Genomic DNA, 24,872 nt, shown 5'->3' with positions numbered 1-24,872 from the left:
GTGGAGGATGACGATGAAGAACTAACCACTGATGAGCTGCAAGAGCATCTGCAACAGCAAGAGGCCACAACTGAGGAAACTGCTTCAGAGGAGGGGAGAGAGAGATGAAAGAAGTTGCCTATTCAATGATTAAGGAAATTTGTACAATGTGGACAAAGGTGCAAACCTTTATGGATGAAAATCACCCTGATACAGCTATTGCAAGCCGTGCTGGTGACTTTTACAATGACAATGTTGTGGCCCATTTTAGGAAAATCTTAAAGGAACGCGAGGTACAGAGCTCTATGGACAGATTTTTGGTGCGACAGAAGTCCAGTGACTCTCAAGTTGTTCCCAGTGGCATTAAAAAAAGAATGGAAGTAACCCTGGAAAAGGACTTGGTACCTAAAGTCCTTATGGAAGGGGATTCCCCTTCCAAACAATAATACACCTCCATCTCCCCTCCTCCCATCTCATCACTCATCACTACATCTTCAATAAAGGGAAGTGTCATTTATTCTTCATTTATTACAGTATTTATTGTGCATGTATCCTTGTTTTTCTGTGTAGGAAAATGTATATTTCATGTGAAAATTTTTTTTTTCATACTTTTGGGTGTCTGGAACGGATTAATTCTATTTCCATTATTTCTTATGGGGAAAATTCATTCGGCTAACGATAAATTCGCCTAAGGACAAGCTCTCTGGGACAGATTAATATCGTTGGCCGAGGGTCCACTGTATTATGTAATGCTGCTACAGGATGCACTTGCTACATTACCACCTCACACCAAGACAGGGTGACCCAAAGAAAATGCTTTCACCATGATCTGTCCCTTAGCTGTCTTTCAAGAAAGGGCAGACACATGATCCAATGATAACTCACCTAACTACAATGTCATCACTTGAAGTTCTAAGTGCAGACACTGTGCTTCCTGCCTAAGAAAACTTAAAATCTAGCTAACCATTTTCACAATTAGTAATGATATTTCAAAAACATCCTCCATAGGGAAGTGGAGAAGAATCCTTCCTCCATAAGCCATGTATATCCTAAGAGGCGACTAAAATACTGGGAGGAAGGAGCTAGTAATCCCTTCTTCTGTATAAATTACTGTATGTAAAAAAATAGGAAAAACTTTGTTTCTTCTTTTTTGGGTCACCCTGCCTTGGTGGGAGATGGACAGTGTGTTACAAAAAAAAAAAAAAAAAAGATTATCAGAATATGATGATTACCTTCTATGGTGTACTCACCTTCCCCTTCTGTGTTGTGAGTGCCAGGAGCAATACTGATGTCAGCCTTGTATGAATACGGTAAGGAGCGACTTAATTTGACCCTCATACATAGTCCAATTAATGTTGCCAGAGAACAATGAGGAACAGTTGGAACAAATTCGATGTTAATCAAGAACTTGATGTTATTTAACCTTGTTACCTGTAATAAAGTCAAATCATTTAAGAAGCCTGCCTGATTTGGCATATATATACATATAAAGGAGCTTTAAGAACATCTATTGCTTATTTAATATTAATGATAATAATACAATCAAACTAAGTGCTAAACCTGAAAGGGTCAAGTCTCGCTAGTAAAATTCCAAGTACAAATACCCGAATGAATGATTACTTAGATGGAAACTTTCCAACATCTCTCTGTCTTGCACCAACCAAGCCCACTAAAGTCACCCTGATTATTAATTCACTAAAACACAAACCAGGAAATCCAACTCACGTCCACCACTACTGTTCAAACGATCGGCTCGTGTCCTCTCACCCACCATTATGTTACTTTTCAACAAATTGCTAGAAACCAGCACTGTCCCGGCATTACTCAAGACAGCAAGGGTTACACCAATACACAAAGGTGGAGGCATAACAGATGTAAACAATTATAGGCTAATATCTAACTTACCTTTGCTAACCAAAATCTTCAAGAAACTCATGCCTGAAGCCAATTTGGCTTCAGGCAAAACAAAAGCAAGCAACACAATTATAAAAATGCTAGACCTACTTGACACAGCACTCGAAAATAATGAATATACACCAGGACTCTTTATCAACCTAAGGGAAGCTTTTGACACAGTAGACCACAGCATCCTACATAACAGACTTGATCATTACAATATCAGAGGTCATGCACCTGCATATATCGAGTCTTACCATACTAACAGATAGCAATACAGCTTTATTAACCCTTTCAAGGTCAAGAGGCCTCTCCTAAACTCGTTCTCAGGGTTGAAAATTTTTCATAAAAAAAAAAAAATTCTTATAAAATGATAGAGAATCTTTTCCCGATCATAATGGCACCAAAAGTATGAAATTTTATGGAGAACTTACGGAATTATGCTCTTGCGAAGTTATCGGTCTTGACGATGTTTACGCATCAGCGATTTGCCCACTTTGAGCCCTATTTTCGGCCAATTTCAGTGTACTAGTCGACAAAAATCATATCTATTTCGCTAGAACTCCATTTTTTCTATCGAAAGAGTACAAGAAACCACCCATTTACTGATTTCAAGTATCTAATAAAAGGGTCAGAAATTGGCAATTTTGCCAATTTCACACAAATTTCAGATGCTAATTTCCAATTAGGGTACAGAATAAGCACGACAGACATTCCTGGCACTAAAATAACATTTTCTCTGTTCATTAGTCACTTCCCCAGGTCCCTCTTACATCTCTTTTGCTTTCCGCTTTTAATTTTTATTCTCACAAAAAATAGAAGATTTACTGTTATGCAGACTACTGCATTAGTGTAGAAATGGTATAAATAATATCAGTGCACTTGTGAAAGAATATTAGACTCACCAGTTGACGTGTATTGGATGCTTGGCATGATTTGTTTACTTTTGAAATTTAGTAAAAATCTAACATTTCTGCTACTCTGAGCTCAATTTCAAGGTACCTTTCATTATGAAACCAATCAAAATCATCTCAATTTCTGTAATATGTCTTCCATTCTATAAAATGAGACCAGGAAAACTAGAATACATTCATAAATACCATATGAAAATACACTGCAGTCGCTGTTTTAAACCAAAAACACAGTCGGAGTTTTTTTTTTTTCCTCATTAAGCACTGTGTGCTGCAGGATTTTTTTATACTGTGCACACTGACCACATAGACCCATTCTTTCATATGTAGGCCTACCAGCTTTCTCTCACTAGATTTGAAGGCGCTAGAATTTAGGCATTCTAGTACATCAATAACTCTGGTGCATAAGCCGTACTAGTACGTCGGAATCCCTGAGGAGGAAGGGGAGGTGGAGCAGGAGGAGGAAGGGGAGGCGGAGGAAGGGGAGGCGGAGGAAGGGGAGGCAGAGGAGGAGGAGGAAGGGGAGGCAGAGGAGGAGGAGGAAGAAGGGGAGGCAGAGGAGGAGGAGGAAGGGGAGGCAGAGGAGGAGGAAAGGGAGGTGGAGGAGGAGGAGGAAGGGGAGGAGGAGGAGGAGGAGGAGGAGGAGGAGGAAGGGGAGGTGGAGGAGGAGGAAGGGGAGGTGGAGGAGGAGGAGGAAGGGGAGGTGGAGGAGGAGGAGGAAGGGGAGGTGGAGGAGGAGGAGGAAGGGGAGGTGGAGGAGGAGGAGGAAGGGGAGGCAGAGGAGGAGGAAGGGGAGGTGGAGGAGGAGGACGGGGAGGAGGAGGAAGGGGAGGAGGAAGGGGAGGAGGAGGAGGAAGGGGAGGTGGAGGAGGGGGAGGAGGAGGAAGGGGAGGTTGAGGAGGAGAAAGGGGAGGGGGAGGGGGAGGAGGAGAAAGGGGAGGAGGAGAAAGGGGAGGGGGAGGAGGAGGAGGAGGGGGAGGAGGAGGGGGAGGAGGAGGAGGAGGAGGAGGAGGGGGAGGGGAAGAGGGAGGGAGAGGGGGAGGGAGAGGGAGAGGGAGAGGGAGAGGGAGAGGGAGAGGGAGAGGGAGAGGGAGAGGGAGAGGGAGAGGGGGAGGGGGAGGGGGAGAGGGAGGTAGGAGTGAATGGAGACGAATGGTTTTTGGGACTTTACGAGCTGTTGGAGTGTGAGCAGGGTAATACTTTGCGAAGGGATTCAGGAAAACCGGTTGTGGCATGCAAAGAGTACGTAACCTTTATTCGGCGCATGTACACACCCTCATTTACAGGCTATCTCTCCCAACCAGCGAACCAGGTTGCTGAGAGTTGATGATGGGGCCCCATCATTCAACTAGTGACCAGGTTCCAGCCAATAAGAAGATGGTTTTGGCAATCGCAGAGGTTATGTGGGTACCACTCTCCTGTCTGCCCTTGTCATTCCCATTCTAGAGCTGGTTGAAGCACGGTCTGCTCTCTTGGATTTGGATTCCTGGGTTGTAATTTGGGTAGCCTGTCCGGGAGCTGGAGCTGGACTTAGAGAAACGGTTGAGCTCAGCTTGCTGTTTGGCATTGCATTAGCTTTGCCAACGCTTTACAAATTTTGCGTGTCAGTTACTTTGCTATGATCAGCCTTGCTATTGTGTGATCGTTCAACAGCTCGCTACTAGCTTGTTCAGTGTGCTCGCTTCGCTACGGTCAATCTTGTAGAACAGTGTGCAGCTGTCTGGCATTGCTTTACAAATTTTGCATGTCAGTTGCAGTCAACTTTGCTATTGCGTATCCAACTTGTATGCGTATTCTGCAATCATACTGTGCATAGCTAAGCTTGTTCTGCAAATTAACGTGTTACGTTGGGGTATTCTGCAATCGTACTGTGCATAGCGAATAACTTATGCCACCTAGACAAGTCAGACGTCTGGTGTCGGCATATACTTTGCATAACCTACCTAAATTGTCCCTACAGTGTTATTGGCAAATTGCTCGTTCCATTGGCATTAAATATAAATGCACACTCACAGCTGCGCAACTGCGTTCACTGATTGCTGACAAACTTCGAGAAGAAGAGATGGCACATCAGACTCCTCCCTCTATGGGAGCTAGGGCAAAAACTACTATGTTCTCGCAGGAGGAAGATGATACACCTACGGAGCAAAATGGTCAGTCTAGTGCAGCAGGGTTGTCTCGAGGTGAATCAGCGGCGTTGGCACTTGAGCTGGCAAAAATCAATCTTGAGCAAACTTGGGAACAGAGAGCATTCGCAAGGGAAGAAGTTGATAGGGAAAGAGAAAGGAGGCAGTTTTCACATTCTGTAAATGATTTTAGTTTACAGAAAGCAGTACAGTTTGTTCCCCGCTTCAATGAGGCCGAACCAGAACAATTTTTCGAGAGCTTCAAAAATCAGGCTCGAGCCTTGAGGTGGCCGGAACAGCATTGGGCATCGTTGGTTCATACAGCATTATTTGGTAAGGCACAGGAATTTACATCAGCATTAAATGACGCTGAATTTTCTGATTATCAAGTAGTAAAGACCACAGTGTTGGGAGCATATACATGTATCCCAGCCAAATATAAAAAGCTTTTCAAACTAAGCAGGCGGCAGCTTGGTCAATCCCTGGTGGATTTTGAGAGACAGCAAACCAAAGCTTTTACCAGCTGGCATAAAGAAAGTGGTGTCTCTACCTTTGAGGAGCTGGTACAGTTTATTCTGATTGATAACCTGCTGGAGTCTGTGGGACCAGAGGTTCGAGTCTTTCTGCAGGATCGTGACTTAACCACTGCATTGGAGGCAGCCAGGTTGGCTGATACCTTCGAAACTAACCGCTCCTTGTCCGAGCGGTCCCGTCTCTCTTTTCAGCAGCCTGGCATGAGCAGAGATCATCAACCTTGGAGAATGAAGTGCCAGCCGGAGGGAGAACGTCTACATCAGCCAACTAAGTCACCTGGTGAGCAGCGCTTCTCAACTTATGGTCCACCTGCTGAGAGACAAACTACTCATGGTGCATCTCGACAACAGTATCCAGAGAGACACCAGCCAGAGCGATGCTAGTTGCAAAGTCAGCAGGGAGTAAAGGGCAAGCCTGTCGTCTGCTTCCTCTGTAATAAAGTAGGTCACATCCATCCCAACTGCCCCCATAAACCCCAACCCATTGGGAAAATCTCTAATATCCCTAGTAACATGTCCCCGAGAGAAGCAGAAAAAGGTATGGCCCCTTATTATTGCAAGTGTCTTAATTTCCCTTCAGGAAAACTCAGAAACAACTGAAGTCAAAACCTTTAGAGACACTGGAGCATATTGCTCACTTATAAGAGAAGGAATATTACCCCTTTCAAAGAACACTTCCTTGAATTCCTCTGTTTAATTGGAAGCATTTGGAGGAGCTATATATTCTGTCCCTTTGCATAAAATTTATGTACAGTGCAAATATTACACTGGGTACTTGACTGTGGGCATCTCAAAAGGATTCCCCATGAAAGATGCCATGTTATTACTGGGTAATAACATTACTACTGTTAGTGCGTGTCCTGAACCTATAATGATTAATTCTTCTCCGGTGTTGGCCATAACTCGGGGAACATCCCAAGGGTTGTCTGGCGAGAATGTTGACCTATCCTTGGACGACTCCGATCTCGGAATAGCCACTTTGTTTTACGAGGAAAACTGGCCAGAGCCTCGTAGATCAAGTGAACAGACCTCGCTCAAGCCTTCCTATTCCCAGGTTGCAGGATTGCCAGATCTCTCTGTTTCCATGCCCGAGGGACTGTCCTTCCGGGAGGAGCAACGAAAGGACCCTTCTTTAAAATTCACTTTTCAGGCAGCCATGGGTAAATCCTCTTTGGATCATCCGGTCAAGCATGAACTTAAAAACGATTATTTGATCTGCACTGAGACTGGTAAGGAGATAGAGGGCTGGCAATTGTCTGACAGGTTAGTGGTTCCAACAAAGTATAGACCTCAAATATTAAATATAGCTCATAATACTTCATTAGGAGGTCACTTAGGAATTACAAAAACCTTGTATAGAATCACAAAAGAATTTTATTGGCCAAAATTAAAGAAAGATGTGAAGAATCATATTAGGTGTTGCCAAGAATGTCAGCAAGTAGGGAAACCTGGACATTCCATTAAACCTGCACCTCTCCAACCTATACCTGCTGATGGAGAACCTTTTGCAGATTTAATTATAGATTGTGTAGGTCCACTACCTAAGTCAAAGTCTGGAAATCAGTACTTATTTACGATTATGGATAAAGTAACCAGATATCCTGAAGCAATTCCCATGCGCAGTATTAATACTAAAGCTATTCTCAAAGCTTTAACCAAATTTATTTCTTGTTTTGGCATTCCTAAAACTATTCAAAGTGATCAAGGTACTAACTTCACTGCCAAAGCATTTAGGGAAGCATTAACTAGGCTAGGGATAATCCACAACTTATCCACTGCCTATCATCCTCAGTCCCAAGGCGCCTTGGAAAGATTCCATCAGATGTTAAAAACTATGATGAGAACTTTTTGCATGCATTTTCCTACGAACTGGGATGAATCACTACCTTTGTTGCTGTTCTCAGTACGAGAAACGGTGCAAAAGTCTACAGGGTATAGTCCGTTTGAGATGATCTTTGGGCACAATGTACAAGGTCCTCTTCGGGTGCTCAAAGAAGGATGGATGGGAGAAGACGTTAGCTCAACACTCTACAACCCGTCTTCAAGGTTGCAGGTGGCACGTCAGTTAGCCAAGGCTAACCTAAAGACAGCTCAAAGTAAGATGAAACAGAGGTATGACAGAAGTGCACAATTCCGCTCCTTCCATCCAGGAGACAAGGTGTTGGTGCAGGAGCCTATACTTGACCACACCTTGAAAGCTAGATTTACAGGACCTATGCAGATTGTAAGTAGATTATCTGATGTAAATTATGTGGTAGCTCCCATTGATAAGACCTCAAAAACTAAAACTTACCACATTAATCAATTAAAATCTTTTCATACACCAGATAAAGTCCCAGTAATGACTCTGTCCTCTACCTCTGAGGACGACTCTGATTCTTTGCACTCTATCTCTGAAATTAATGTTAAACTTTCCAATTCTGTCCTCCTCAAGGATCCTAGCCCTTTAATGGAGGGACTATCTGAAATGCAAGCAACAAGTTTAACTGAGCTTCTACAGTCATACCCTAATATTTTTTCGGATGTGCCGAAAAAATGTACGTTAGGTTATCATGATGTAGATGTGGGAAACTCTAAACCAATTAAACTCTCCCCCTACAGAGCTAATCCTGAAAAGCAGAGGCTACTTCAGCAGGAAGTATAATTTCTGTTAAAGCATGGTTTAGTGGAGGAGTCATCTAGTCCATGGGCTTCACCGTGCATCCTTGTTAAAAAAGCTGATGGAGGGTTTCATGTGTACAGACTACCGTAAGTTGAATGAGGTCACAATTACAGATGCTTACCCTCTTCCTCGTCTGGATGACATAATTGACTTTGTGGGTAAGGCTACTTTTGTGTCCAAGTTAGATCTCCTTAACCCTTTGAGGGTCGACAGGCCCTCTCCGAAACTCGTTCTCAGGGTCGGCCAAATTTAAAAAAAAAAAAAAATTATTTTCTCTTATGAAAAGATAGAGAATCTTTTCCCGATCATAAAGACACCAAAAGTTTGAAATTTGATAGAAAACTTACGGAATTATGCTCTCGCAAAGTTAGCGGTCTCGGCGATGTTTGCGCATCGGCGATTTTGCCCACTTTGAGCCCCATTTTCGGCCAATTTCACTGTACTAGTCGACAAAAAACATGAATATTTCGCTAGAACTCCATTTTTTCTATCGAATGGGTGCAAGAAACCACTCATTTATGAAATTCAACTATCCAGTACAGTGGTCAGAATTTAGCAATTTTGCCAATTTCACACAAATTTCAAAAGATGCCAATTTCCGAATAGGGTCCAGAATAAACAAGAAAGACATTCCTGGCACTAAAATGACATTTCCTCTGGTCATTAGTCACGTCTCAAGGCCCCTCTTATATTCTTTTGCTTCCCACTTTGAATTTTTATTCTCACAAAAAATAGAAGATTTACTGTTATGCAGACTACTGCATTAGTGTAAAAAATGGTATAAATATTATTGGTGCACTTGAGAAAGAATATTAGACTCACCAGTTGACGTGTATTGCACGCTTGGCACGATTTGTTTACTTTTGAAGTTTGGTAAAAATCGAACATTTCTGCTACTTTGAGCTCAATTTCAAGGCACCTTTCTTTGTAAAACCAGTCAAAATCATCTCAATTTCTGTAATATGTCTTCCATTCTATAAAATGAGACCAAGAAAACTAGAATACAACAATAAATACCATACGAAAATACACTGCAAAGTCGCTGATTTATTAAAAAAAAAATGGTAAAAGTTTTTTTTTTTCTCATTATGCACTGTGTGCTGCAGGATTTTTTTTAGACTGTGCACACTGACCACATAGACCCATTCTTTCATATGAAGGCCTACCAGCTTTCTCCCACTAGATTTGAGGCCGCTAGAATTTATGAGTACTAGTACGTCAAAAACCCCTACTCGTAAGACGTACTAGTACGTACGCTCTATGGACAGATTTGTTGTGCGAAAACCCTAAACAACCAGATCTTCGATAAAAGTAAGTGTCATGTAATTGTGCATGCCTTTTTCAGTTTGTGTGTATTAAAATTAACATTTCATGTGGTAAAAAAAAATTTTTTTCATACTTTTGGGCGTCTTGCACGGATTAATTTTATTTCCATTATTTCTTATGGGGAAAATTGGGTTAAAGGTTACTATCAGGTACCTTTGACGGATAAGGCAAAGGAAATCTCTGCCTTCGTAATTCCAGGAGGTCATTATCAATACACAGTTGCCCCCTTCGGAATGAAAAATTCCCCCTCTTCATTCCAGAAACTTATCCATCAGGCTATTAAAGGACTTGAAGGCACGGCAGCGTACCTAGATGGTATTGTTGTGGTGTCTGATACTTGGGATCAACACCTACTTAGACTTAAGGCTCTTTTTGAGACCTTTCAGAGTTCCCATTTAACAGTTAATTTATCTAAATCTTCCTTTGGCCAGGCCACTATCACTTTTCTAGGCCATGAAGTAAGTAGTGGTAAAGTTGCACCTAAACTTGCTAAAGTTCTTGCTATTAAAGATTATCCAGTTCCCCATGATAGGAAATCTCTTCAACGTTTCCTAGGCATGATAGGATTTTACAGAAGATTCTGTAAGAATTTCTCAGATATTGTAGCCCCTCTTACCTCTCTTACCAGTCACAAAGTTCCCTTTAATTGGACCCCAGATTGTCAACAGTCTTTTAACAAAGCAAAAAGAATATTGTGTACTGCACCCATTCTTTTGTCTCCAGACTTTTCCAAACCTTTTTCATTACAGGTTGATGCTTGTGAGTCTGGGGTTGGGGCAGTACTATTACAAAACGAGAATGAGGAGTTGCAGCCTGTAGCTTATTATTCTGCTAGTTCCAGCCGCATCAGAGGGCTTACTCTACCACTGAAAAAGAAGCCCTCGCGCTGGTACTGGCTTTGGAGCATTTCGATGTTTATGTGGGCCAGACATCGCAGGTGGTCACCCTCTACAGTGATCACAATCCTCTAGTATATCTCCAAGCCATGAAGAACCACAACACAAGGCTCATGCGTTGGGCTATACGACTGCAACCCTATTCTATCAGAATTAAATGCAGTGGACCCTCAACCAGCGATATTAATCCGTTCCTGAGAGCTCATCGTTAATCGAAATAATCGTTAGTCAAGTTAATTTTCCCCATAAGAAATAATGGAAATCAAATTAATCCGTGCAAGACACCCCGAAGTATTGAAAAAAAAAATTTTACCACATGAAATATTAATTTTAATACACACAAACTGAAGAAGACATGCACAGTTACATGACACTTACCTTTATTGAAGATCTGGTGATGATTGATGGGATGGGAGGAGGGGAGAGCATTGATCTTCTTAGTGTTTAGAAGGGGAATCCCCTTCCATTAGCACTTGAGGTAGCAAGTCTTTTTCTGGGGTTAGTTCCCTTGTTCTTTTAATGCCACTAGGACCAGCTTCAGAGTCACTGGACTTCTGTTGCACAACATGTCTGTCCATAGATACCTGTACCTCTCGTGGTTCACAACATTGTCAGTGTACAGGTTGCCAACACGGCTTGCAGTAGCTGTGTCAGGGTGATTTTCATCAATAAAGGTTTGCACTTCAAGCCACTTTGCACACATTTCCTTAATCTTTGAAGTAGACAACGTCTTCAATTTCTCTATCCCCTCCTCCGAAGCAGTTTCCTCAGGTCTGCCCTCTTGCTGTTCAAGATGATCTAGCAGCTCATCAGTGGTTAGTTCTTCATTGTCCTCCACCACCAACTCTTCCACATCCTCCCCACTAACCTCCAACCCCAAGGACTTCCCCAATGCCACAACTGATTCCTCAACTGGCATAGGATTCTCAGGGTTAGCCTCAAACCGTTCAAAATCCCTTTTGTCTACACATTCTGGCCACAGTTTTTTCAAGCAGAGTTCAAGCTCCTCTTAGTCACTTCCTCCCAAGCCTTACCTATAATGTTTACACAATTGAGGATGGTAAAGTGATCTTTCCAAAACTCTCTTAGAGTCAGTTGAGTTTCTGAGGTCACTACAAAGCACCTTTCAAACATAGCTTTTGTGTACAGTTTCTTGAAGTTGGAAATGACCTGCTGGTCCATGGGCTGCAGGAGAGGAGTGGTATTAGGAGGCAAAAACTTCACCTTAATGAAGCTCATGTCCCTAGAAAGTCGCTCTGCCAAGTCTGAAGGATGACCAGGAGCATTGTCTAATACCAGGAGGCACTTAAGGTCTAATTTCTTTTCAATTAGGTAATTTTTCACATTGGGGGCAAATGCATGGTGTAAAAAGTCATAGAAAAAGTCCCTAGTGACCCATGCCTTACTGTTTGCCCTCCACAGCACACACAAATTAGCCTTGACAACATTGTTTTTCCTAAACACTCTGGGAGTTTTAGAGTGATACACCAATAAAGGCTTCACTTTGCAATCACCACTAGCATTGGCACACATCAACAGAGTAAGCCTGTCTTTCATAAGCTTATGTCCTGGGAGTGCCTTTTCCTCCTGAGTAATGTACGTCCTGCTTGGCACCCATGGGACAAGTGGGACGCGCTCAGGCCAAAGTGGACGTGTCTTGAACGGAACGAATAGCGTTGGTCAGGTTTTTAAGCGCTAGTCGAGGCAAAATTTTTGCGTTAAAATGTATCGCTAGTCAGATTTATCATTAATCGATGCCATCGCTGGTTGAGGGTCCACTGTATATTGCCGGCAAAGAAAATATGTTGGCAGACTCTTTATCTAGTCTAATTACATTATTTACTTAGGTTAGGATGTTAGGTTACTTGTGGTAACCCCTTTCAAGCTCTTTTTATCCCCTGGTGTGGGGTTTTTTTTTAGTGAGGGGATGCGGGCTACCGTCCGCCTGTATCTTGGACCTATGCTAGCCCGACTGACTGCTGTCTCACTCTGAGTTTAGGGTTTGGCTTTTTGTTATGAGAAAAGCTGAGCTCTATCTAAGAGTTGGATGGTGGAGAGGAAAGGCGGTCTCATTATTTTGTGCCATGGCAGCACGGTTACCACTGGGAGGTGGCAGCCTAATCCTGAGCCTTCTCGGGGTGGGGGTGTGGCATGCAAAGAGTACGTAACCTTTATTCGGCGCATGTACACACCCTCATTTACAGGCTATCTCCCCCAACCAGCGAACCAGGTTGCTGAGAGTTGATGATGGGGCCCCGTCATTCAACTAGTGACCAGGTTCCAGCCAATAAGAAGATGGTTTTGGCAATCGCAGAGGTTATGTGGGTACCACTCTCCTGTCTGCCCTTGTCATTCCCATTCTAGAGCTGGTTGAAGCACGGTCTGCTCTCTTGTGGCTTCTATTTCTGCCTTGCTTACCGTGGAGTGCACTAATACTTATCACTGTACAGTGTGTACATATTGCTGTTCTAAATTGGTGAAGGATAATACAAGTCTAAACTTTTTCTGCTGTGTTTATTTTGCTCCCTTTACACCCAGGATAACAGGCCATTTGGATTCCTGGGTTGTAATACCGGTTAACCGGACTCGGGTCCTAGAGATGGGAAGTACAATACATGTACCTGCACTCTGAATGAGGGGTTTGGGATACAGTAAGGCCTCGCTTTTTGGTGTTTCGCCTTACAGCATTCCGCTAATACGGTGATCTCAAATTATGACCAAAACTTTCTATACAGCAAGCGGTCTTTCAAATATGGCTTGGGCCACCCGGTTTGTTTACATTCTCCAGGAGTACATCTCTCTATTATGTAATAATAATCGCTCCTAGGCACATTAAATGTCTAATTTTACGTCAATATAGACATTTTCATTAATCCATCTATGATATTTTCTTCAAAATAATATAAGAAACACGTTACATAGCATATAAACATTTTATGTTTATATACTATGGAGGTGTGGTAACCAGGCGGAGAGAAAAACATTACATCACTCCCCTTAATACATAACATTTTTGTTTACAATTCTTGGCATGAATTATTCATTACCTCTCCTTTTGTTTATGATGGCATTTAAAGGTAGTTGTTAGAAATGATTAAACTCAGTGAGCATGGTATGCCGATGGTAATAATATGGCTCTAGGCCGCTATGTAGGTAGGTGTAGGTATGTAGCCCAAGCGGACTACATACCTACATTATTATTATAACTGATAATTATATGTATGTGTACCTGTACCTAAGTAGTATGCCTTCACTCAAGGCGTCATTTCTTCTAAAAATAATGTTACATATGAATGGGAGTGTTACTCTTTATTTATTCTACTATATCAACGTGGAGACAACTTGTACACAATGTAGTGACCAAAACCAGACGCATTCGTCTAGTTTGTTTACATTACGTGTGGGTGGGGTTGGGTGGGGAGTGCTGTCCTTCCTGGATACCCATACTTCCCAACCTGACCATACAAATAAAACTCACCTCTCACCCTACATTAAGACTACAAATATTTTAAGGTAATTAATGAATGTGCTGTATATGTATTTTATCGCTCTAGGGAGCTTTAATTAAATATCATAGTACATTACGTGTGGGTGGGGTGGGGAGGGCTTCCCTGGCTGGATTCCATACTTCCCAAACCTGACTTCGTACAAATAAAACTCACCTCTCACCCTACATTAAGACTACAAATATTTTAAGGTAATTACTGAATGTACTGTATATGTATTTTATCGCTCTGGGGAGCTTTAATTAAATGTAGTATACGTATTATGTGTGGGTGGGGTGGGCTGACCTGGCTGGCTACCATACCTCCCAAACCTGACTTCCTAAAAATTAAACTCGCCTCTCACCCTACATTAAGATTACAAATATTTTAAGGTAAGTAATGGGTGTACTGTGTGTGTATTTTACTTTTTATCGATTTTAATGCCTAGTTCTATTGCTAACGTAATAGTATATGCTAGTGTAAACTTGTTACCTGGCATTTACAGTGGACCCCTGGTTAACGATATTTTTTCATTCCAGAAGTATGTTCAGGTGCCAGTACTGACCGAATTTTAGAGTGAAATCTGAACTGTCATATCTGCATGCCTCTGGCAAGACAGTGACAGTATGAATGATGTTTAAAGTGTTTCTTAATCACATCACCCTGCCTCAGTGGGAGATAGTCAACATTTAAATAATAATAATATTAATGAAGATTTATTAGCTCAATAAAAATATTATCAAGGAATCACAAAAAAATAGTCACTTGTTTTAATTAGTTTCCTGTCATACACACACACATATTTCTGTTTTAATGAAATCCTGAAAGATTACAATCCCTCGAAGTTTTCATAAACCTTTCCATTCTAAAAGTTTACCTTTATTCCTTCTTCTTTTATGACCTCCAAGTCTTCCAGTGTTGCATCTTTTTCCGGATCCCTAATTGATCGAAGGGAATCTGATAAAAAAAAATGGCAAAGGTTAAAAAAATTGTAAAATGTTTACATTGTTAATATATTCTATTATTATTATTATTATTATTATTATTATTATTATTATTACTACTACTACTACTACTACTACTACTACTGGGTAATATTATAATTACAGCCTCTCCTCACTTAGCAACATGCTCATTTACCAACAACTCAGATTTATGATGGGCTCTTTGACCAGTATGCAATATACAGTACACTACTGTATAAACTTTTAAAAATATACCAGAAATGTTATAAATGGTGCAAAGGTGACATTAAAACAATATGGAAGATGGTTGACACAAACCCACTACCATTATAGTATGCTCCTTCACTCAGTGACGAATTTGCTTACTGATGTGGTCTTAGGAATGGAACTCTGTTGTCAAGTGAGGAAAGGCTGTATAATACAATTATCTAAACTCTTAATGTAACTAGTATTCTGAGGTAGTACAAATACTTGAAAACTGAAGAATGTAGAATAATAAAGAAATACAATGAATACTATGAAAAATAAATTTAATACAGTACAAATGAATAGTGATGGACAATTATGCAATGTGACTAAAACTGCTTACTAAAGCAATAACAAAACTAATTACTGTATGATAAAGTAACTTAAATTACAATATGAGGATGTTAATTGCACTTATGAGGTGGATAGTTACTAATAGTAAGGTAGTAATATTAAGTAATCTGAGGTGGTATAAATTCTTGAGAATCAGAGAATGAAGAATAATAAGAAATACACTAAGAATAATGACAAGTGAAATTTCATACAATACAAATATGTAAATTGTGAATGATAATGAAAAGTAATGAGAAATGACTGCTATAAGAAATAAAAAAGTATGAATTTTTAGAATTAATTATGGAAGTTTATGCAAATAATTTGTGGCTTAGTAATCTGGATATAAGAGTACACAAGTAAAGTAAAAGGACACAAGTGTAACTAATGTGACATTTTATTGTGGCAACGTTTCGCTCTCCAGGAGCTTTATCAAGCCATTACAAACAATACATGGACACAGAGGGTATATAAAGGCTCAGAGTGAGGTGCAATACTAGTGAGGTACCATTTCGATGTTCACTAGTGGTGGTAGTAGTAGTAGTAGTAGTAGTGACAAAAGTAATGCAATATGGTAGAGCAATTAATTCGTACATGAATGAAAGGATATAAAAGCTATTACTTGGGTAACATAAAAATAGGTTGGACAAATATAGACTGGAAAGAGGCAGGTTGTTTCAGTGTTCACTCTATAATGTGCTTTGTGTAGTATAACAGGAGAGACTATATGATGGCAGGGTTTACTGTTTTCAGGAGGATTCTTGCTAAGACTTCGGAGATGGTGAAGCTGCTGTTGTTTTGTTTAATTGTATTCGAAACAGCGATCAGTGCTGATTCGAGGCACTTGCGTCTGCGGAAATTAGTTTCTTTGATCACTGAATTTCATGAGATGATTGGTGGAATTTTGGTGTTGTACACAGGCGTTATTCAAGTTATCGTTCCTACATGCGTAAATGTGTTCATTGAGGTGGGTGTCGAGGTTTCTTGCTGTTTCACCTCCGTAAATCTTGTCACAGCCTCCACAGCATATAGTGTAAACTCCTGCATTGACTGGTTCGTGGTGCTTGGATTTTGTCCTGGTTAGATCCTTTATTGAAGTGCTAGAAGCGATGGCGACTCTGGTGTTAGCTTGTGAAAGTACTTTTGAGACGTTCAGTGCAACCTGGCTGTTAGGAAGAATTATAACTTTGTTGGGAGTGGTGTTGATGCGTGGAGAATTAATGATCTGAAGAGCTCTTTTCTTGCAGTCTATGATGAAAAAAGAAGGAAAATGTAACTCAGTGAATGTTTGGTGAATGTATGTACATTCCTCATCAAGAAACTCAGGACTACAAATTCGGTATGCTCTTAGGAAAAACCCGATGATGATGCCTCTTTTGGTCTTGGTATCTTGAATGGAATAGAAGTGTGTGAGATCATTTTTATTGGTGGGTTTCCGATAAACTTGAAATCTTAGGTTGTTGTCTACTTTGTGAATGAGGACGTCGAGGAAAGGTAGCTTGTCATTGGACTCTTCTTCTAGTGTAAACTGGATCGCCGGTTCAACTGCGTTGAGCCTTGCCTGAAGATTCCGTACATCAAAACGTTTGGGAGTTATTACGAGGATGTCGTCCACGTAACGTAACCAAGTGACGCTTGAAGGGATGATGTTGGCGAAGTGTTTGGACTCTAGGTGTTCCATGTATAAGTTGGCTAGGACGGCACTGATGGGGGACCCCAGTCCCATGCCGTAGGTTTGTTTGTAGAGCTTGTTATTGAAAGAAAAACAGTTGAAATTAACACAGAGTTCAATCACGTCAACAAAATCTCCGGGAGGTAGAGGAAGATTAAGGTCCTGATTGACTTTACGCCGTAGAACCTCGATGGCTTTTTTGGTAGGTACTTTTGTGAAGAGGGAAGTCACATCCAAACTGCTTAGTTTCTTGTTACAGAAATAAAAAGAAAACAAACAAAAACTAGATATAAAATTTAACATCAGACTTTGCATTAAAAAGAAAATTTATTGAATCAACAGTTATTAGTACAATGGAACCTTAGTTTTCATTTGCCCTGGTTCATCACCTCGGTTTTCGTCCACCGTACCAAATGTGTCCGTCTGCCAACGCCCACACAAAGCATCCCACGCACGCATTCTGAGTCAGTCTTTGTTTCTCATCGAGTGAACATTTCCCTGCACAGTCATATGAAACATTTCGTAATAATCCATTGTTTTTTTGTGCTTGTTCACTGACTGCAACTGCTAAATAAGCCATCACGGGGCCAACAAAAGTTCCAAGTGTCAGCCCTCTGATACAGAGGTAGAGGGTGGTGGTAGGGGGTGGTAGTGGTTGTGATGGTGGTAGAGGGTGGTAGAGATAACCTCTCCTCCCTCTCCCCTCCTCGCCATCTTCTATATGCCAACAAGAGTCTTCAATAAAGGTGAAAGTTATTTAAATGTTCATTTATCCATTTCATTATTGCTTTATATTTATTTCTCATTGTTTTCTGTATGTAAAACTATAGTTATTCTCTATAAAATGTACTTTTTTGTTAATATTTTTGGGCATCTGGAACGGATTAATTAGATTTAGATTATTTCTTAGGGGAAATATTGCTTCAGTTTTCGTTGAATTCAGTTTTCATCAGACTCTCTGGAATGAATTAACGACGAAAACCAAGGTTCCACTGTACTGTACAAAAGAATAATTTTTATTGGAATTGCCCTTAAGTATATTTGAAACACAAAGGAAAAATTGTTAGATAAGCATGGGTTATTATCACCAATTCAATGAAATTAAGCTGAATTGTGGTAACAGTGCTATTGGTTAATGAGAACCAGAGTTGATTTTAGCCTAACTAAATCACTACAACAGGTCAATAAATACAAGGGAGTAAAACTTACAAACTATGAAATATGTAGTAAGTATGGAGTAATTAGTATTTTATGAGAATTAAGAAATCAAATCATAAAACAATGATAAACTGCTATTAATTGAGGGTGCATAAGACTGTGTGTGGAGTTTAGCAGGTACATACTACCTTTTGTTCTGACTCAGACAGGCCAGCATATATAAGAATATTCCTAGATCCTGATCATTAGCTGTGTAATATCTCCTACTTGTGACTGATTTTCTTACAACCATTTTACCTTCACTCACAAAACAGTTAGATTTTTTCTCCAGGCAGTTCCCTTAGCTTATAAAGAAGGTTCTGTCTTTCTTTGTGGTGTACCCTTTCACTGTCCAGACACAAGAAATTAATATTGCTTTCAGAGTCCACTTTTAAAAAAATTCTGAAACAGTAGAGAATCTTTTTCTGAAGATAATGACACTAAAAGTATCAAATTTAATGGAAAACTTACAGAATTATGCATACCCTTAAGTTAGCGGTAACGGTGCAATTTATGCATCTGTGATTTCACCCACTTTGAGCCATGCTTTAAGCCAATTCTATTCTCCAAATTCTTAGCTGTTTACTAAAATGCCTTCTGTTTTATTGACTGAGCACAAAAAATTGCCCATTCAAGTATTACAACTACACTATAAAGTACACACAAACTGACAATTTGGCCAATTTTACAAAAAATTTAAAAAATTTATTTAAAAATGAGTCCAAAATAAACAGTGTAGACATTCCTGGCACAAACATTTTCTCTGTTCATTAGTCATGTCCCCAGGCTTCTGCTATATTACACTTGCCTTCCATGTTGAATTCTTAATTACACAAAAATAAAAGATTTACTTTATTTCCCAGATAATAAAATATAACCAGGAATGATTGGTCATGGTTTAGTGTCCCAATAATTGTATAAAACCTATTAAAAGCTCATAAACCAAACTGGGGAGGTGTAGGAAAGTGTTACTAATCCTCAGGAAATTCAATAAACAAAATATTTCTGCTACTTTGAACTCAATTTCAAGCTACTTCTGGTCCTTAAACCAACCAAAATAATCTCTACTGCAGTAATATGTCTTCCATTATACCAATTGATACCAAATAACCGCTAATAAAACCATAAAAACCATCTGAGAAAATACCTCAAAGTTGCTATTTTAAACTATTCATAGTCAGTTTTCCTTTTCCCATCACACACCACATAGGGCAGAATTTTTTTTTATACTGTGCACACTCGTCGCACAGACCCTTTCTCTCATATCTAGGTCAAAATTTACTGCTCACAGCTTATCTGAGTGAGCTGAGCTCATGATGTAGCACAACATGAGGGACCCTGATCTCAATGACATAGTTCTACATGATGGCCACTAAAAGGGTTAAACAGACTTTGACTTTTATTCTTATGGATGATTGAAATAGGCCATTTCTTCTCTAAACTCATACTATACTGTATCTCAGTACAGTATGAGTCTAGTACTCTATTTCAAATTCCCTTCAAAATCTTAAATTTTTTATGTAAATATCCATTAATTCACTATTAAAAGGATATTACCAATGGATAAATCTTTCTTACCAAAAACAGCAGCTGCTACATCCTTCAGTTCAGCATCTGTAGACATGATGTTTGCAGCCATTTGCCACACCTAAGAATAAATTACACAATACATCAATGATCCTATGAACTGCAACATTTCCTACCATCCTTAAAAGTTCAGGTGCTGTATGTCTCCCCTCATGAATTCAAATCTGGCTAGGCAAGAAAACTGCCATCAGCACATATATCACACATCATTAACATAACAAAAGAACAGTAGGCAATTCAAGATATTTCTTTGTGGAACTCTACATGTTATCTACAAAGGATCTGATTCAGTACTGTTAACTTCAACAACTGATTTCCTGTTTGACATAAGCTGTCTAAAGAGCCTAGACAAGAAACAGATATGAACAATACAGATCAGGCTTAGTAACTAAATAACAAACCAGAATCTATACATATATACTTGCCAAACTAATGAGGAAGTCTAAACGGCCATACCAGTGGCCCCTGCTTTACAGTGCTTCGCGTTACACTAATGCAGTGGGTTTCAATTATACCCATTCCTCATTTATTCAGACTTCCTACAATAAATATATTCACCATTCGCTATAAGCTAAAAAAAAAAAAAAGGATGAAAATATTTTAAGTAATGAGTGTACTGTACACTATATGCATTTTTTAGGCCTAGCAATATTGCTCACTTAATATATGATAGTGTAAACATGTTATCTGGCTTTTATATGCATTTCAAAGTGAAAAAAAAGAGAGATTGTTTCACTTTACAGCAATTTTTGCCTTACAGCAGTAGCCCAGAATCTAACATGCTGTATAACTGAAGACCTCCTGTATTACTCTAGCATAGTCAATCACATAAGAGGTGAGATGAAAAAGACCTGAAACAGTTTCAAATCCTGGGTTATCGGTAGACTAAAACCAGTGATATTGCCCTTAATAAATCTAATGAACCAATCTCCAGCCTGTAGATACAGCCAATAAGTTAAATGATTTTTTCTCTACCATCCAAACAAAACAAACAAAGTTTATTTCTTTGCAAGGGTTACAATGTGTGTTTACATTTCATAATTTGATTGGTACAAAGAAAGCCACTATCATGCCGCGGCATTTCAGGCAGACTTAACCTAATACTTAAAGACTACTTAAGTCTAGACAGGTAAAGAGTGGTAAATTTCAAATATTCAATACATATTCTACTCTATTATTAATATGTTTACCTGGAGAGGGTTTTGGGGATCAACGGCCCCATGGTTCAGTCTGAGACCAGGCCTCATGGTAGATCAGGGTCTGATCAACCAGGCTGTTACTGCTGGCCACATGCAAACTGATGTACGAACCATAGCCTGGTTGGCCAGGTACTGACTTTAGGTGCCTGTCCAGTGCCTTCTTGAAGACAGACAGGGGTTTATTGGTAATCCCCCTTATGTATTGGGGGGAGGCAGTTCAACAGTCTTGGGCCCCCGCCACTTATTGTGTTGTCTCTCAGTGTACTCGTGGCACCCCTGCTTTTCATTGGGGGAATGTTGCATCTCCTGCCGAGTCTTTTGCTTTCACAGGGAGTGATTTTCGTGTGCAAGTTTGGCACTAATCCCTCTAGGATTTTCCAATCTCTCTCTCGCCTGTATTCCAGGGAATACAAACCAAGGGCCTTCAACTGTTCCCAGTAATTTAGGTGCCTTATCATACTTATGTGTGCCATGAAAGTTCTTTGTACATTCTCCATGTCAGCAATTTTGCCTGCCTTGAAGGGGGCAGTTAGTGTACAGCAGTAATCCAGCCTAGAAAGAACAAACAATTTGAAGAGAATCATCATGGGTGTGGCATCCCTAGTTTTGAAGGTTCTCATTATCCATCCTATCATTTTACTAGCAGATGCAGCAGATACATTGTTGTAGTCTTTAAAGCCAAGATCCTTTGACATTATCACTCCCAGGTCCTTCACACTACTTTTTATTCTATTGTATGGTTAGAATTTGTCGTATACCCTCATACAGTTTTAATTTCCTCAGGTTTTCCGTATCTGAGCAGCTGAAATTTCTCTTCACTGAACTTCATATTGTTTGGAGTGGCCCATTTGAAGATTTGGTTGATGTTCACTTGGAGTTTTGCGGTGTCTTCGGTGGAGGTCACCGTCATGGTAATCCAGGTGTCATCCACAAAGGAAGACACGGAGTTATGGCTTACAGCTCTATATCAGATATGAGGAAGAGGAATAGAATGGGAGCAAGTACTGTGCCTTGTGGAACAGAGCTTTTCACTATAGCTGCTTCAGACTTTACTGTTTACTATTACTCTTTGTGTTCTATTTGTTAGGAAGTTATAGATCCATCTACCAACTTTTCCTCTTATTCCTTTATCAAGCAATTTGTGTGCTATTACACCGTGGTCACATTTGCCAAATGCTTTTGCAAAGTCTGCATATACATCTATATTTTGTTTATCCTCTACAACATACAGGACCTTGTCATAGTGGACCAGTAGCTGGGACAGGCAGGAGCAACCTGCTCTAAACCCGTGTTGCCCAGGGCTGTGTACGTGTATTATTATTATTATAATCAAAAAGAAGTGCTAAGCCACAAGGGCTACACAGCACTGCAGGGTGGGGAAGGAAGCGAGGGTATTGGGCGGCAGAAGGGGGGAGGGATGATCAGTAGGTTGCAGAAAACAGCGGGGCAGGGGATAGTGCAGGGGTAGAGGGTAGCAAGAGATTGAGGTAGAAAGGTGCTGAAGGTATCAGAGTTTGTGAAGTAAGTCAGTTGTTGTCAAAAAGTCAATGAGAGAGTCCGGATGAAAGGTGGGTCAATCAGCGAGAAGGGAAGATAAAGAGAGAGCAGCGGAGCGAAGATGACGACGGAGGTAAATTCTGCATGCTCGTTGATAAAGTGGGCAGTCTAACAATGTGGCTGACTGATGATGGAACCTGACAGTTCTCACAGAGAGGAGCAGGGCACCTCTCCATGAGATATCCATGAGTAAGACGAGTATGGCCAATGCGAAGACGGGAGAGAGTAGTCTCCCAACCTCGACACTGGTGACAAGAAGACGGCCAGTAACCTATACTCGGTTTAATAGATTGAAGTTTGTTACCGAGCAGAGTAGACCAACGTTGTTGCCAACGGGTGTGAAGGTGGGTAGCTATTGCAGCAAAATAGTCCATAAATGGAATACCTCTACACAATACACAATACCTATATGAATACCTCTATATGAAACTGGTAGGTCATGTACTGCTGACCGCGCAGCAGTGTCTGCCTGTTCATTGCCCTGTACGTCAACATGACCAGGGACCCAACAAAAAACAATATCTTCATGCTTGGTAAAGATGCGGTGTAGCCAAAGTTGGATACAGAGGACTAAGGGGTGAGGTGTATCAAATTTCTGTATAGCCTGTAAAGCACTAAGGGAGTCTGAGACAACCACAAATGATGACACAGGCATAGATGCAATACGGATAAGTGCTGCAAGAATGGCATACAATTCAGCAGTAAAAATACTAGCCGAAGATATTAAATGCCCTTGTATGACGCTGTCTGGAAACAATGCTGCAAATCCTACTCCGTCAGAAGACTTAGAGCCATCTCTGTACACTGCAATGGCATGAGAATGAGAGTGGAAGTGGTCAAGAAAAAGAGAGCGGGAAGCGACCGTACACAGTTGGGCTTTCGAGAAAGGGAGAGAGAAAGAACAGACTCGAACAGCTGGAACTTCCCGGGGGGTAGGGAAAAGTGAGATGCTACATTAACATAGAAAGGTGGTAATTGAAGAGAAGACAAGAGCGAATGTAGGCGAAGAGAGAAGGGACAGAGTAAACAGGGGTGGCGAACAAATAAAGAATGTCTACTAATATCAGTGACCATTCTATAAATGGAAGGATTGCGGAGATCATGAGAGCATACATAGTAGCGAAGGCAATGGGCATCACGGCGATCGGATAAGGATGGAACGTTCGCTTCTGCATAGAGGCTCTCAACAGGAGAAGAGCGAAAAGCACCAAGGCATAAACATAATCCTTGGTGATGAATGGGGTTAAGGCTAGAGAGAGTAGCAGGAGAGGCCGCTGAATAGATCTCGTCACCATAATCAAGTTTCGATAAAATGAGGGTGGAATGTAGGAGAAGGAGAGTTCGACGATCAACTCCCCATGAAAGATGAGCAAGGGTTTTAAGAAGGTTCAGTCGGCTGTGACAAGTTACCTTCAGAGAGGTAATGTGAGGTTTCCAGGATAACCTACAGTCAAAGAGGAGGCCCAGAAACCTGACTGTATCACGTTCAGGGATACAGGAGCCATAGAGGTACAAAGGATGATCGGAGATGACAGAGCATCTAGTGAAACTAATTTGGTGAGTTTTGGTACTGGAAAATTTAAACCCATGTGTGGTGGCCCAATTGGAAACACGGTCGACCGCATGCTGGAGAGAAACTGTAATGAGGTGACAGTCAGCGCCTGCACAGGCAATAGCAAAGTCATAAACATAGAGTGATGACCAAATATTTGATGGAAGACTAGAGGCCAAATCATTTATAGCAAGGAGAAAAAGTGTTGGGCTCAGAACACATCCCTGGGGGACACCTTCAGCTTGGATAAAGTCCGGGGATAGCACATTATTAACTTGAACACGGAAATGTCTGTCAGTTAAAAAGTTCTTAAGGAAGGATGGTAGATTGCCTCGGAGGCCTAAGGAGTGGGCTTGGGCCAAAATATTATACTTCCAAGTTGTGTCATATGCCTTCTCAAGGTCAAAAAAAAATGGCAATAACTGAGTGGTCATTCACAAAGGCATTACGAACATACGTATCCAAGCGTAGTAAGGGGTCTATGGTAGAACGGCCTTACGAAAGCCATATTGACGAGTGGAGAGACTGTTGTGTGTCTCTAAATACCACACTAAACGTCTATTTACTAGGCGTTCCATCACTTTGTAAACTGCACTGGTAAGAGCAATGGGACAATAGTGGGAGGCTTCATGTCCCGTATTACCCGGTTTGTGGAAAGGGAGAACAATGGCAGATTTCCACAGCTGTGGAAGAACTCCTTGTGACCAAATAAGATTGAAAAGGCATAATAGGACTGCAAGGGCTGACTGA

General features: G+C 40.7%; 1 protein-coding gene across 1 annotated transcript in view; it reads right to left on the bottom strand.

Moving 5' to 3' along the window:
• LOC128693674 (cytosolic iron-sulfur assembly component 2A) overlaps nucleotides 1–19,920 on the bottom strand; it is a 46,185-nt gene extending 26,265 nt beyond the window's left edge. Inside the window, exons 1-3 of the mRNA XM_053783452.2 lie at nucleotides 19,806–19,920; nucleotides 14,692–14,771; nucleotides 1,230–1,410 (exon numbers count right to left, since the gene is read on the bottom strand). Coding sequence (XP_053639427.1) covers nucleotides 1,230–1,410; nucleotides 14,692–14,771; nucleotides 19,806–19,866 — 322 coding nt within the window. The 5' untranslated portion in view covers nucleotides 19,867–19,920. The remainder of the gene's footprint in view (nucleotides 1–1,229; nucleotides 1,411–14,691; nucleotides 14,772–19,805) is intronic.
• Between the last annotated feature and the right edge of the window lie 4,952 nt (nucleotides 19,921–24,872).

The sequence above is a fragment of the Cherax quadricarinatus genome, chromosome 34, assembly GCF_038502225.1.
Source record: "Cherax quadricarinatus isolate ZL_2023a chromosome 34, ASM3850222v1, whole genome shotgun sequence".
Classification (NCBI taxonomy): domain Eukaryota; kingdom Metazoa; phylum Arthropoda; class Malacostraca; order Decapoda; family Parastacidae; genus Cherax; species Cherax quadricarinatus.
This window is presented reverse-complemented; position numbering and strand designations above follow the sequence as displayed.